The following is a 13243-nucleotide window of genomic DNA, read 5'->3' as shown; positions in this document are numbered from 1 at the left end:
AACCACATTGTGCGTCATCTTCTCGTCCCTTCATTGGCCAGGTAGGCTGTCAGTCAAAGATCGAAGCTGTTTTGTCACGGTCCATTCTGTTGTTGCGTTGACACGGGAGTGACTGTCAACACAGAAACATGGCCGCCTCTTCGGAGATCCACAATGCGTTGAAGAGAGACAAGCCCAGCTTTCCCGAAGAGTCCGTGTCGTTGCCTCGAGAAATTATCAAACCCTCCATCCGGGACCTGACCAAAGAAGTGAGGACGAACATCCTGTGCACCGTTGAAGGATGTGGCAAGATCCTTCCCAACACACCTGCCTTGAACATGCATCTAGTAAAGTCGCACAGAGTCAAGGTAAAAATGGCTTAAATATCACCTGCATGTCCTCAAGGTGTCGCGGTGAACTGTTAACCTTAACTAACTAGGCATGCTGTGCAAAAAATGTTGCAAAATGCCCAAGTCAGCCATACGAACTTAACCGTGTGCCTGGCGAGAAGGTGATGATGATTATAATATGGATGACGTACTGCTGTTTTGGAGACGTAGCAAGAAGTTCTTACTTGGTTCACGAGGTGGTAGTGAGCAAACTTGTGTATGTTATTGTTGCATACTCTTATTTAGTGTTAATTGTTCCGTGAAATACTCGTGGCTTGACTTCGTCTATTGATCTTTTGCCTCCATTCTTCGTTACTCAAAGGCGTTATTCATTGCTAACCAGCGTGGTTAGTCATTCGTGGGAGGCAGTAATTCAATTTCTCTCCAAGTCAATGAAGCTATTAGCATGCAAAGAATGCCTGTTCTTGTGCAACATTCTGCCAAAACTCTTTTTTTCGACGGCCTCAACTGGAATTCGGGTCGTAAAAAACTAGCTTTTTATCTCACTGGCCACCATGGAAAGCAATAGACGTCAAATCCTTTAGGACAATTCAATCCACTCTTGGATTCCCAAATGGATTGGACGTCTGTCGTCGTCAATGGTACTAAAACATGGTCATTAACTGCAAACTTTCTGTCGTCATTGACAGTGAATGTGTAGTGTAGATTGCAGATATGAATGAGAATATTTTCTGGATTCAGAAAACCAGAGCGTAACACTTAAGAGTCCTCAATCACGGATTTTTACACAGATTAAATGATAGATTTTTGTCAGAGTATTAGAAAGTAAATGATCAAAACTAACACAGATCCATAACTATTGGAATTGTTCAGCAAAAAAATGGAATGTTGTGGATCATTGTTCAAGGGAAGACAGGATCCGGTCGAGGCCGTATGACTCAAAAAAAAGAAAGTAGAAACGCGCTACAGGTCCGATCGAGGAGTAAATTCTGAAGAATGAGATTTAACCATACAGGTTCAAAGCGAAGGTTGAGGCACCATAACACGACCCCCATGATTGCGAGAAAATGGGACCCCGACAGAAGCATTTTGGCCTCCGTGAACATCGGATCTACTGAATGATAAATCCATCCATCCTGTTCCAGTCATGTGATTGATTGCATGCAGTATTTTCTTTCCCAAAGAAATTTGAGTCATATTGATGAAAACAATGCCAGTGTGTCCAATTTGCTGGCATTGTCACTGATGATAATTAAAAAAAAAAAAAAACTTGATCAAGTATGCTGAAAAAGCACGCAGATTGAGTGTGTTATTTATAATCCACCACAATGATGTGGCAGTTTTGTCAGATGAATTAATTGTTCTCAAAGTGGAGCTCACAGAGTATTTTAGATACTCAAATTACTCGCTCTGTGTATCGTGTGCATTATTCATGATCTCCAAATGAATGATCTGTGTGTGGTATTACCATAACCTCATTAATGGTGTCTTTTGCTCGACTGCATCATTGCATAACAGCAATGTATCTGCTTATCTCTGCAATAGAAGTCTTTTTAACATGACTGTTTTTTGCCTTGGAGCATCGGATGTTAAGGCCATTGCTTAATCGTATGTTATACTCATCAGATGCCATTGACTCCTAATGATAAACCTAGGGGTGTGTTTTTAACAGCTTCAGTTTGTCTGCTCCCTCTGGTGTTGGAGCAGATGGAGGTGACCTTGACTACATTCTGGCTGCAGCATTTGTAGTGATGGGGAGCCTCAAGAATAGCCTCACTATTGGTCAGCACAGTAATGTCTTGGTAGACGAGTTTGATTGGTTGCATTACTTCGCTTTAACACAAAACACTTTCTCCTTGTAAATGGGAATCTTTAAAAAAAGGAACACATGCTTTCAATGGAAAAGTTAAGTCTATAATAGTGTTCTTTTAGATGTTTTGGCTTGAATAGAATGGAAAATCATAACACTTTTCCCTACATTGCATATACTTGTGTTCACTGTGTGGGTGTTGCAGGGATTGGGTTGGGAGTAACATTCAGATCAGATTGGCAACTGCGAAAACCCTTTTTATATATTTATTTTAAACAATGCTCGGTAACATCATCTTCCAAGCTACTCTTTGTTGTGATTGTATGTATTTTTCAGCCACGCTCCATTGTTTCTATCTCAAGTTTGCACTTATAAGTCAAAGCAATTGACAGCTTGTATCTGGAGAAAAAAATCTAAGTTACTCACCCCTCAAGCTGTCACAGTATTTTGCAAATAAGGCATTTATTAGTCTCCTGTCACTATACTGCTGCTCACTTTTGTAATATGAAAATTGAAATAATTGGCTTATTGCCACTGTTTCTTCAGGATGGTATCATCAACCCCACTATCAGAAAGGGCATGAAGACAACAAAAAAGCTTTACTGCTGTCCTATTGAAGGATGTCCGAGGGGTCCTCGCAGACCCTTCTCCCAGTTTTCACTTGTGAAACAAGTAAGACTTTACACATTCTAAACCTGCACATGAAAGCATATTTTTATCTTGTTATAATGCCCAAAGCATTGCATCAGGTCACATGTAGTATAACTGTTATATTCAGCCACTGTTCATACAGTGGTTCAAACTAGACTTTTGTCCATGCATTGTAAATGTAGTTCCCACATTGTAACTGCTTAAATTATGTGGTGTTTATTCTTGCCTTCTGATTTATTTAAACGTGTTTACCCACAAGCAACAAGGTTGGCTTTTACCTGCTACTGAGACATTTTAAAAACAAGCTCATTCATCTTCCGAACCACGCATCCTCATAAGAGTTGCGGGGGCTGCCGAGTCGCCATGGCAATGATTCCTCTACGTGACCGTTGAGTCACCAGCAGAACGCACATGCTACAGTTGACATCTAAACATACTGTCGGTGGCAATGCTTCTAATATAAATTCCATATAAGCATATTGCTTAATCTTTGTTTCCCAGCACTTCATGAAAATGCATGCTGAGAAGAAACACAAATGTTCCAAGTGCAACAATGGCTACAGCACCGAGTGGGACCTTAAGAGGCACATTGAGGACTGTGGAAAGACTTACCAGTGTACATGTGGTTGCCCCTATGCCAGCCGAGCTGCACTGCTGTCGCATATCTTCAGGACCGGACATGAGATTCCCAGTGAGCACAGGTGTGTAATTACTGGACTGAAGCAACTATTGCTATTCATATTAGATATGTAGCTACTGGTTTCATATCTCTGTACTTTTTGAATTTTAGAATTCCACCAGTAAAAAAGCGGAAGCTGGAGAAGCTATCCACAAGTTCTGAAAAGGCTAGGACCAATGAGTCTGTGATTGGTCCTTCTACTCATGAGCTAATAGAGGGTTCTTCATCTTCTGACATTATCATTCATGGCGGAGACACTGGCAGTCAGACATCAAGTGGACACAAGAGCCTCCAAAAGCAGCTTCTCCCAAAACCTAATATGGCGCTGGTCAGTGTGCCTGTAATGCAGCTGGCACATTTACCTGTTCTTCTTCCCTCCACAGAAAGTGGTGGTCTTGGCTCTGTAGTGCTGGCAGTCAACAGCCAAGGCTCCCTTAGCACCCTTCACCTTCTGCCACAGGCCTCCAGAGCTGTGGTACCCCAACTGGATCCTAGGAGCCTAGGTTTTCAAGATAGCATGCCTACTTCACGATCTGGCCAGGGGCCCATCAGTACTGGGGTTCAGGTCAGACTTGACAGTCTGGTTACAAATGACTCGGGCAGCATCTTGGGAGCACAGCGAGGAAAGAGTACCTCTACTAACATTCAGACCGACAAGTCCTACCTTTCTAAAATGCCTACAGGGGAAGGGATCGGACTGTGTTCTGTGGGAGAGTCCTCAGTGTCGTCCTGCTCTCAGACAGATATCAGTGTTAGTGCCCAAGTCATCTTGCCAGTCAATGTTCAAACACAGACCTTCCCCACACGGGTCAGAACCACTTCAACGATCGGGGCTCAGACAGACAGCCATTCCTTGAATCAAAGTCTTTGGCCCAGTACTTCTTCTATGCCAGCAAGCATAACCAGGCAGACACAGACTTTCATAATCCCACAATCAGATGATAAGTCTCAGGCCATTGCTTGCTCTGACCTTTTTGGCATCACCGCTAAAAAGAGCAGTCAGACTGCTCTGTGTGTAAATGAGCCTCTGGGAGATAGAGGGAGCAATTTTTATGAGGACACAAAGGCAGCAGGAGGCATGTGTTTTGGGGTGCAGACAGATTTGCTGAACTCGAACAACGTAGCTGACAACCAAACCCAAACCATGACCTTGCTGAATGACCTTGAAAACATTCTGTCCGACAGCATGTCGGGCCATCAAGCACTGACCGCTGAAGCTACTGGTTGCGGCTCAAGCTTGGGTCCTGTTCAGGAGCAGCACAGTGCCATTGATTTTGACTTTGAAGAGTTTCTCAGTTCTGTGCATATTCAGACACAGACAGAGGAAAGCGATCTGCATGGCCTGAATAGCGACACACCATTGGAGTCATTGGACATCCAGACTCAGACCGATTTCTTCCTGATGGATGAACTGGATGAAAGCGAGGGACCAAATCGAACCCAAGCCAGCGACTTGGAGCTATTTGATACTCAGACACAGACTGACCTCAACTTTCTCCTGAGCGCTGGAAGCCACATGCCACTGAGCAGCATTCTGCAACATTCAACTTTTTGTATGAGCACAGAGTCCTCAGACACCGAAACACAGACAGAACTACATTCATTTTCTCCATGCCTCTCTGTTCAAACACCTATCGGTCAGGGGGGCCAGGGGAGGCTTTTAAGCAGCACAGAGACGCAAACCACTCAGGAAGAAGGCTTTGCAAACCTCTTCCTTACAAGCAACGAAACACAAACGGTCTTGGATGACTTCTTGTCGGCCGACATGCTCTGGAACATGGATTCCCATTTCAACTCAGTGGAAACGCAGACATGCCAGAAGCTTGGTGCATTCTTTCAACATCCTGAGAAACCCAACAGTTGAAGTTTATTTTTGATGAAGCCACACTTCCAGTGGTGCAGCAATGTAGGTGAAAATATCTTTGAATCATTCCACTAGGGTCAGAAGGTTTCTAGGTCAATATCTGACTGCTTTGTGCACTTTATGAGCTTGAAGAGCGGGATGCTTCAGTTCCAGAGGGTTTACATATTTATTTGCACATACAATGTAACATAATGTGTCTAGACAAAAATGCCAGTTATTATTCAGTGTTTTCCAAAATGTCTTTTTTTGTAGTATTAATTCTGCAGATGAATATCTGGCACATCAGAAACAACTACAGTTTAGAGATCTGACTGCATTTAAACAGCAATTGACTGCATGAACGTAAAATTGTGCTGTACAGTAACACAGTGGAGATGCTTTTCATTATGTAAAATATGCATGGCCTGTCAATTTGTTTAAATTTATTTGGATGCGTATTGGCCATTAACCAATTTTTCTTAAAAGTAGCACATGATTGCAGATCCTTAGAAGAGGTCTCGCTTCCACATCCAGCCTAAAGAAACAAGAAACTGTAAAATATAAAGATAAATACAGCAGTTTGACACACAGACAAAAAAAATGATGTGCTCAGTCGTAGTGCTTTTTTGACTGGGAGTGAATGTCATTTCTGAGGTATAATTTTTTTCGAGGTAACTCTTTAAAAGCAAGCTGTTTTGTCGATGACTTATTCATTAACTTGGTGTAAATGTATACGCTTACCGTGATCCTAAGTCATTACTTTGGATCCATTGCATTAGAATACTTCACAGGTCATGAATATTAGCTTTTGTCTGGGCACAAACTTAATGCATGTCATTCTATTGGCAATGATAATTTATTCCTTAGTTTGTGTATAATTTCCAAATGTCTTGACTTTGTTTTACTTCACAAGCTTAATGCATGTCATTCTATTGGCAATGATAATTTATTCCTTAGTTTGTGTATAATTTCCAAATGTCTTGACTTTGTTTTACTTCATCGCAATACCTCAAATTTAGTTGCCTCAAACTGTTGAGGCTTGCCAAGCAGTTAATGTGCTACTTGGAGAATGGAGAGTCATTAGATTTATTTATATATATATAGTTTGAATTTTTGGTGCCTTAACCCAAAGTGTTATATTTTTGTTCTAGTACTTTGCATTGAATAAGTATCATGTTTCGGAATATCAACGATAACAAAAGATTGCAATGATAATTGCATGGATATATTTTTATGTTATGCGTGCATGATGTTCCTGAAAGTTACAAAGACGTGCTCTGTCACATCGAAATCCAATGCAGCATTTCATTGAAAAAAACTTTTTGGGGTTCCCAAATTTTGATGGCTGCATTTTGAAAAATGATACAATCAGTTTAGGCATTTTTTTTTAAATATCTTTGTTTATTTGGCATTGAACATACACTTGTGAAGAACATAATGTCATGGCTCTCTTAAGTTTCCAGTTATTTGTACAACTCAGATTTTTCTCTGATAGAGTGAGTGAGTGATTGGAACAGATACTTAGTCACAAAAAACATACATGAAGTTTGGTTCTTTTATGACTTTATTATGGGTGAACAGAAAAAAGTGATCAAATCTGCTGGGTCAAAAATATACATACAGCAGCGCTAATATTTGGTAACATGTCCCTTGGCCATTTTCACTTCAATTAGGGGCTTTTGGTAGCCATCCACAAGCTTCTGGTTGAATCTTTGACCACTCCTCTTGACAGAATTGGTGCAGTTCAGTTAAATTTGATGGCTTTCTGACATGGACTTGTTTCTTCAGCATTGTCCACAAGTTCTCAATGGGGTTTATCAGGACTTTGGGAAGGCCATTCGAAAACCTAAATTCTAGCCTGATTTAGCCATTCCATTACCACTTTTGATGTGTGTTTGGGGTCATTGTCCTGTTGGAACACCCAACAGCGCCAATCTTCGGGCTGAGGACTTAAGGTTATCTTGGAGAATTTGAAGGTAATCCTCCTCCTTCATTATCCCATTTACTCTCTGTAAAGCACCAGTTCCAATGGCAGCGAAACAGCCCCACAGCATAATACTACCACCACTGTGCTTGACGGTAGGCATGGTGTACTTGGGGTTAAAGGCCTCACCTTTTCTCCTCCAAACATATTGCTGGGCATTGTGGCCAGACCGCTCGATTTTTGTTTCATCTGACCACAGAATTTTCCTCCAGAAGGTCTTATCTTTGTTCATGTGATCAGCAGCAGACTTCAGTCGAGCCTTAAGGCGCTTTTGGAGCAAGGGCTTCCTTCTTGCACGGCAGCCTCTGTCCATGGAGATGCAAAACACGCTTGACTGTGGACACTGACACCTGTGTTCCAGCAGCTTCTAATTCTTGGCAGATCTGCTTTTTGGTGATTCTCGGTTGAATCTTCACCCTCCTGACCAATTTTCTCTCAGCAGCAGGTGATAGCTTGCATTTTCTTCCTGATCGTGGCAGTGACAAAACAGTGACATGCACTTTATAATTACAATTGTTTGCACTGTTGCTCTTGGGACTTGCAGCTGCTTTGAAATGGCTCCAAGTGACTTTCCTGACTTGTTCAAGTCAAGGATTCGCTTTTTCAGATCAATGCTGAGCTCCTTTGACTTTCCCATTATAGCGTTTGTGGAATGGCCTCAGAGAAGTCACCAGCTGTAGTCACTCATAATCACTCACAAAGTTAAGAGGCCATGCTATGAAGCTCATTTCACTGACACAACTTTCTAAGTCACCAAAATTGCTAATTCGTGTTGCTGTATGTATATTTTTGACCCAGCAGATTTGATCACTTTTTCTGTTAACCCATAATAAAGTCATAAAAGAACCAAACTTTATGAATGTTTTTTGTGACAGAGTATCTGTTCCAATCACTCTATCAGAGAAAACTCTGAGTTGTAGAAATAACTGGAAACTCAAGAGAGCCATGACATTATGTTCTTCACAAGTGTATGTAAATGGCTTGTTGTTCACAAACATCACTCCAAAGCATTGTTTCCTTTATTCGAAGCTCCCATGTATTTGCACGGCATAAAAAGCATTGCGTTTATTACTGCCAAATTACATGTTGTAGCCTACTTCCAAAAGCTAATAAACTGCTGGAACAATGTTAGTGTGATTTTTATTTTTAAATTTTATTTTATTTTTTTATTTTTCTCCAGGATGTGAGTTTAGTTTTACTCTCACTTTCTGATATGAAATAATTCATTTTATTATGCAAGGGCAATAATCAACAGAACAGCAAGCACTGATACTGACGAGTCACATTCAAAACCAGCCTTCACATAGTTATAATATTGCATGCATGTTATACAATATTTTTTTAATGTGAGCCATTTTTTTAAAAAAAAGCATTGTTACTGACATCTTTGGTTTGCTTTGGAAGTCTGGTATAAAAAAATTGCAGTAGTTCGTGTAATTTTCATACATTGCTGATGGCATTGTGGGTGCTGACCTTTAGCTGTTGCATCATTTTATTGGAGGTAAAAATGTGAAGTTTGTAATGGGAACAACTGTGCTTCTCGCCTGACGTTTTGTGGATTTGGATGGCCTGGCCTTTAAATGTTGTAGATGCAAAGGCAGGCCAATGATATGCCCTCTCTCATCATGAAGCAGGTTTGTGTCTTCCTCCACGCCATCCCATTCTGCAGATTCTGCCTCTGCTGCGGCCCTCTGGGTTGGAGTAGATTTCTTCGAACTATGAGGACTTGATTGTGATGGAGACTCGCCACACTGCTCCCCACCGACGGCTAACATATCTCCATAAAACGCTAGGTCTGTATGTGAGGCAGGTGGATTGTCTGCTGTCTCCTTGCGTGGTTTCTGTTTCTTGTCTCTCCTTTGGGGGAGAAGAATGCCACTGACTGGAGCAACTCTGTCCCAGCCTCGTACCTAGAGCAGAATTGAACTTTTTTATTTGACCTTCATCGTAATGTATCCTAGCAATCGGTAAATAATATAAATGCACTTACAGCTTCTTCCCAACCATTGTAGCAATGATACTCATGTGGCTCCATATCCTTTAAAAATGCTTTCTCACTCAGGTTAATCAGGACATCCACATGCATCCTTTGTGCTTTGTAAAACTGCTGCTCAGCTGCGTCTGCTTCATAATCAGAGTCTCCGTTACCTGCTCCACTCATAGCTGTGGGGTCCTTTTTGGGGGAAAAACAAAGGTTTGGAATATGAATTACAATTGTCACAGCTCGCACCTATGACATTTTATACAAATTAGTGACTAGGAGTGTTACAGATAGTTTGTAGTTTTGAACAAAATGCTGGCACCTGTCACCTGGACAACCCCTACCCATTAGTGGGACAATGATAATGTCAATAAACTGGTCAATAGTGTTGTTTAACACTTTCTGCATTCCAATTTTATTTGATGTCAGAGATGTGGTGGTTTTTAAATATTGCTTATTGCCAGTAGGTAAATATACACTGTGTGAGGGCCATTGTATACTTTCTATGTACAAGGCTGGTACTATAAAAAAACATTAAAGAAAAATGAGCCACAATATTCAGCAGACCAAAAGCTGCCTGTAATTGCTCTAACCATTTGAAAACCAAAAGTAAGTTCGCTGCTGTTTAGTCATTTTTACATTTTCCCTTTTTATTTCAACTGTGTTTTAATTAAATTGTTGTTTGCTGCGTTTTACTTGAAATCAGCAAATCATAAATGGTAGTGCCTCATATTGTTCTCCAATTCCTTTTTCCAATTTTTTTTCATGGTGATTTAAACCAATGGGAACCTTCTGATTATAACACACCTGTTTCTTAGTTTACCGGACACGTGCACATTATCAGACGATGAGCACGCCAAAGTCTGCAGTTGCCATTAAGGGACATACAACTTGAACATAGCCTACAAGAAAAACCTGCAGCAGCCTAACAGGTTTCACACCCACTTTGTGCGATAAGTTAACTGCTTAAACACTGCACATGAATGCACAATTGGCGATGTTGTGGAGACAACAGCCATGATGACGTGCGCCGGCTCTTTAAACGTTAGTGTAAACAGCGTATGACGTCGAATACAGATGCACTGGGTTTTAGCGAGCTCGAGTAGCCATTTCAGGCGTGACCGGAAAACAAGGCCGCATTTATATACTTTTGCGAACGTCTTTACACTCGAACAACGGCGCTGTTGTTTGTTTTATCAGTTCGAGAATTTGGACAGTGTTTTGAAAGATCCCGTACTTCACTGCAGTCAAGTGAGCCGTCGTTTCTCTTTCCGAAGTCAAGCCAGCCGCATTTCATTTCCGGGGGTGGTCCTCTTTTTTCCGGTTTGAGGGCAGGAAATGACGGGCTGGTGCAGGAACACTAAAAAATAAAAGAATTTACGGTGACATAACCCCTAAATCCCATTCGAGCGCTTCGGGCAGTGGACGCCATTGATTTTGTTTTGGTACATAAAATGAAATACAAGCCTCGACATCACCCTGCAGTTCCAGTAGTACTGTTTTATAGTATCAAGACCACAAAACTCACGACTATTCCACAATATGGGCGTGGTTACGCCTATTGTCGACGTAACTGAGTTAATTAAGCGCATGCGCAGTAACCGTTCCTTTCCAGCTTTTCCCACGCTGCCGCTCGACGAGCACGCTAACAAGGTAAGAATAGAGCAATTCACTGACCTAAATGCGTTTTTAGCAGTCAATTGAGCCCAAAACGCCAACAAATATATTAGTTTAATGCCAGGTTTAGCACACCGTCGACAATTTAAGTTTGCGCTTAGCGTTAGTGTCACGATTTGACTTAAAAAGTATGTTGTCCGTTTTCTCTCCATTATTGAGTCGTGTGGCAAGACCTTAAATTTAATCAAACAACGCCGAGTCATCAACCGACAGTTTGCTGGGTAAATGCTCTCTAGAATGACATCCCAAGGCATGACTTAGTTCCTGTTGTTTGTTGGATGTAAAGATAGTTTTCATTGCGAGTGCTAAACACCCGTTGCCGATTTGTAATTGTTCTGTTTTTACACAAAAAATCACTTCTACAAAACTGTTAAGCCAACTTTCTCCTAGCTGTTAACGTCAGTCTGTATATTTAATCGCCGTATACAAAACTATTAAGCCAACTTTCTCCTAGCTCACTGGTGTCAAAGTGGCGGCCCGGGGGCCAAATCTGGCCCCCGTGTCATTTTGTGCGGCCCAAGAAAGTAAATAATGAGTGCTGACTTTCTGTTAGGATCAAATTCAAATGAAGACTATACATGTATATTATATTTCCTCATTTTCCCCTTTTTAAATCAATAATTGTAGTTTTTTAATCCATTTTTTTCCTTTTTGTGTTTTTAGTTCAAAAAGCATTTAGTAAAATCTGAAAAATAAATATATTTATAAAAATTCTGTTTTCCACTCTAATATTGAACATATTCCCAAAAATATTTTGTTTCCTTTTGAAATCAAAAACAAATTATTATAAGATTTTCCCTCATGAAGAAAAAAAAACTCAAACTAACATTTTTAGACCTTTAAAAACTGAATATTTTGGGCGTTTGATAGTTATTTTTAATCCAATTTAAATAGAAAAAAATATCAAAATATTATTTCAAAAATGGTCCGGCCCATGTGAAATCGAGTTGACGTTATTGCGACCCGCGAACCAACCCGAGTTTGACACCCTTGTCCTAGCTGTTAACGTCAGTCTGTATATTTAATCGCCTTGTCTGGAAAAGGAAAAATAGCACTTGGCACTCGCTAACTAATTTTCATTTTTTATCTTGATCGTTTATTAAATTTCTTGTAAGATTTCTCTATCCCGTAATTGTTTGGCGACCCCCAAATACCTTGGTTGAATCAAGTTTTCCCTGTTTAGCTTCAAGATAAAACTACTGCTCCCAAAAAACAACTAAGCCTATCTGTTGAATCTCCAGGCTCTATATATGCTAACTTATGCTTTTTTGTGTGCAAATGTTCCCTGTTTAGCACCAAGATGCAGCTCTTCTAGCATGCCTAGAGCACTATTGAGGTTATAGAAGAGGAGACTGGGCCAGCAGATCATGGTAAAACTACCCCCCCCCCAAAAAAAGTTGAATCTCCATTCTATATGTTATAACTTTTGCTATTTTTTTTGCATGCAACAGGCCTGAGAGATCTTCCTCACAAGTTGCCCACTTGAATCATATGGTGTCTCTGAACTTCTGAAAATCCAAATTAAATAAAAGCCTAAATCATCATGGTGATGTTTCACTGGCCATTCATTTCCACAGCTCTTTGACTAAATCTTTAAGGTAAGAAGGATCTCAGTTAATGTTAGAGCAGGAATTCTAAGTATTTACTCCCCAATTTTATTTTGCAAATGTTTATTCCCCCAGCTTTTCTCCCTAATTTTATTTTCTAAGTGTATATACCCCCATTTTTTTTCAAATTTTATTTTCCAAGTGTTTATGCCCCCATTTTTATTTTTATTTTCCAAGTGTTTATGCCCCCATTTTTATTTTTTTCCCAAGTGTATACACCCCCAGTTTTGTGTTCAAATTTTATTTTCCAAGTGTTTATTCCCCCCACTTTTTCTAAGTATTTTCCCCCCCACATTTTTTCCCCCCCAAGTGTTTATGCACCATTTTTATTTTTTCCTAAGTGTATATACCCCCAGTTTTGTGTTCAAATTTTATTTTCCAAGTGTTTATTCCCCCCACTTTTTTTTCCCTAAGTGTTTATGCCCCATTTTTAATTTTATTTCCTAAGTCTTTATTCCCCCCATTTTTTTCCTTTTGTGTGTTTTATTTTGTTTAAGTGTATTTTACAAAAATCAATTGTAAGTGTAAAATTGTTTTGTGAACTTTTAACTAAAATGTCTTATGTTTACAGGTGGAAAAAACTGGCTACACCAATCAACACTTATATGTAATGCCAATTAAGTATGTTAAAGTTTAAATGTTTCTGTAAATAAATTTTTGAACTTGTATTGTTGCATTTTGT

General features: G+C 40.1%; 1 protein-coding gene and 2 long non-coding RNA genes across 4 annotated transcripts; 2 read left to right on the top strand and 1 right to left on the bottom strand.

Moving 5' to 3' along the window:
* The first annotated feature begins 75 nt into the window (after positions 1-75).
* On the top strand, positions 76-8424 carry atmin (ATM interactor). The gene is made up of 4 exons (XM_077589835.1): positions 76-347; positions 2686-2811; positions 3292-3491; positions 3581-8424. The coding sequence occupies exons 1-4, from the start codon at positions 129-131 to the stop codon at positions 5331-5333; spliced, it is 2298 nt and encodes a 765-aa protein (XP_077445961.1). The 5' UTR covers positions 76-128; the 3' UTR covers positions 5334-8424.
* Positions 8298-11142, bottom strand: LOC144066662 (uncharacterized). 2 transcript variants are annotated; one of them, XR_013297685.1, is made up of 4 exons: positions 11128-11142; positions 10515-10637; positions 9287-9469; positions 8298-9206 (listed from the first exon to the last, which is right to left on the bottom strand). It is a non-coding gene; the product is annotated as an uncharacterized LOC144066662 (long non-coding RNA). The 2 variants fall into 2 exon arrangements; XR_013297684.1 differs by lacking the exon at positions 11128-11142 and having other exon boundaries at positions 10515-10765.
* Positions 10364-13227, top strand: LOC144066669 (uncharacterized). Its single transcript, XR_013297686.1, has 4 exons — positions 10364-10930; positions 12248-12324; positions 12406-12552; positions 13133-13227. It is a non-coding gene; the product is annotated as an uncharacterized LOC144066669 (long non-coding RNA).
* The last annotated feature ends 16 nt before the right edge of the window (positions 13228-13243 follow it).

Source organism: Stigmatopora argus, chromosome 2 (assembly GCF_051989625.1).
Source record: "Stigmatopora argus isolate UIUO_Sarg chromosome 2, RoL_Sarg_1.0, whole genome shotgun sequence".
Taxonomy (NCBI): Eukaryota; Metazoa; Chordata; class Actinopteri; order Syngnathiformes; family Syngnathidae; genus Stigmatopora; species Stigmatopora argus.
Note: the sequence above shows the minus strand (reverse complement) of the source record. Positions and strands in the feature narration are given on the sequence as shown.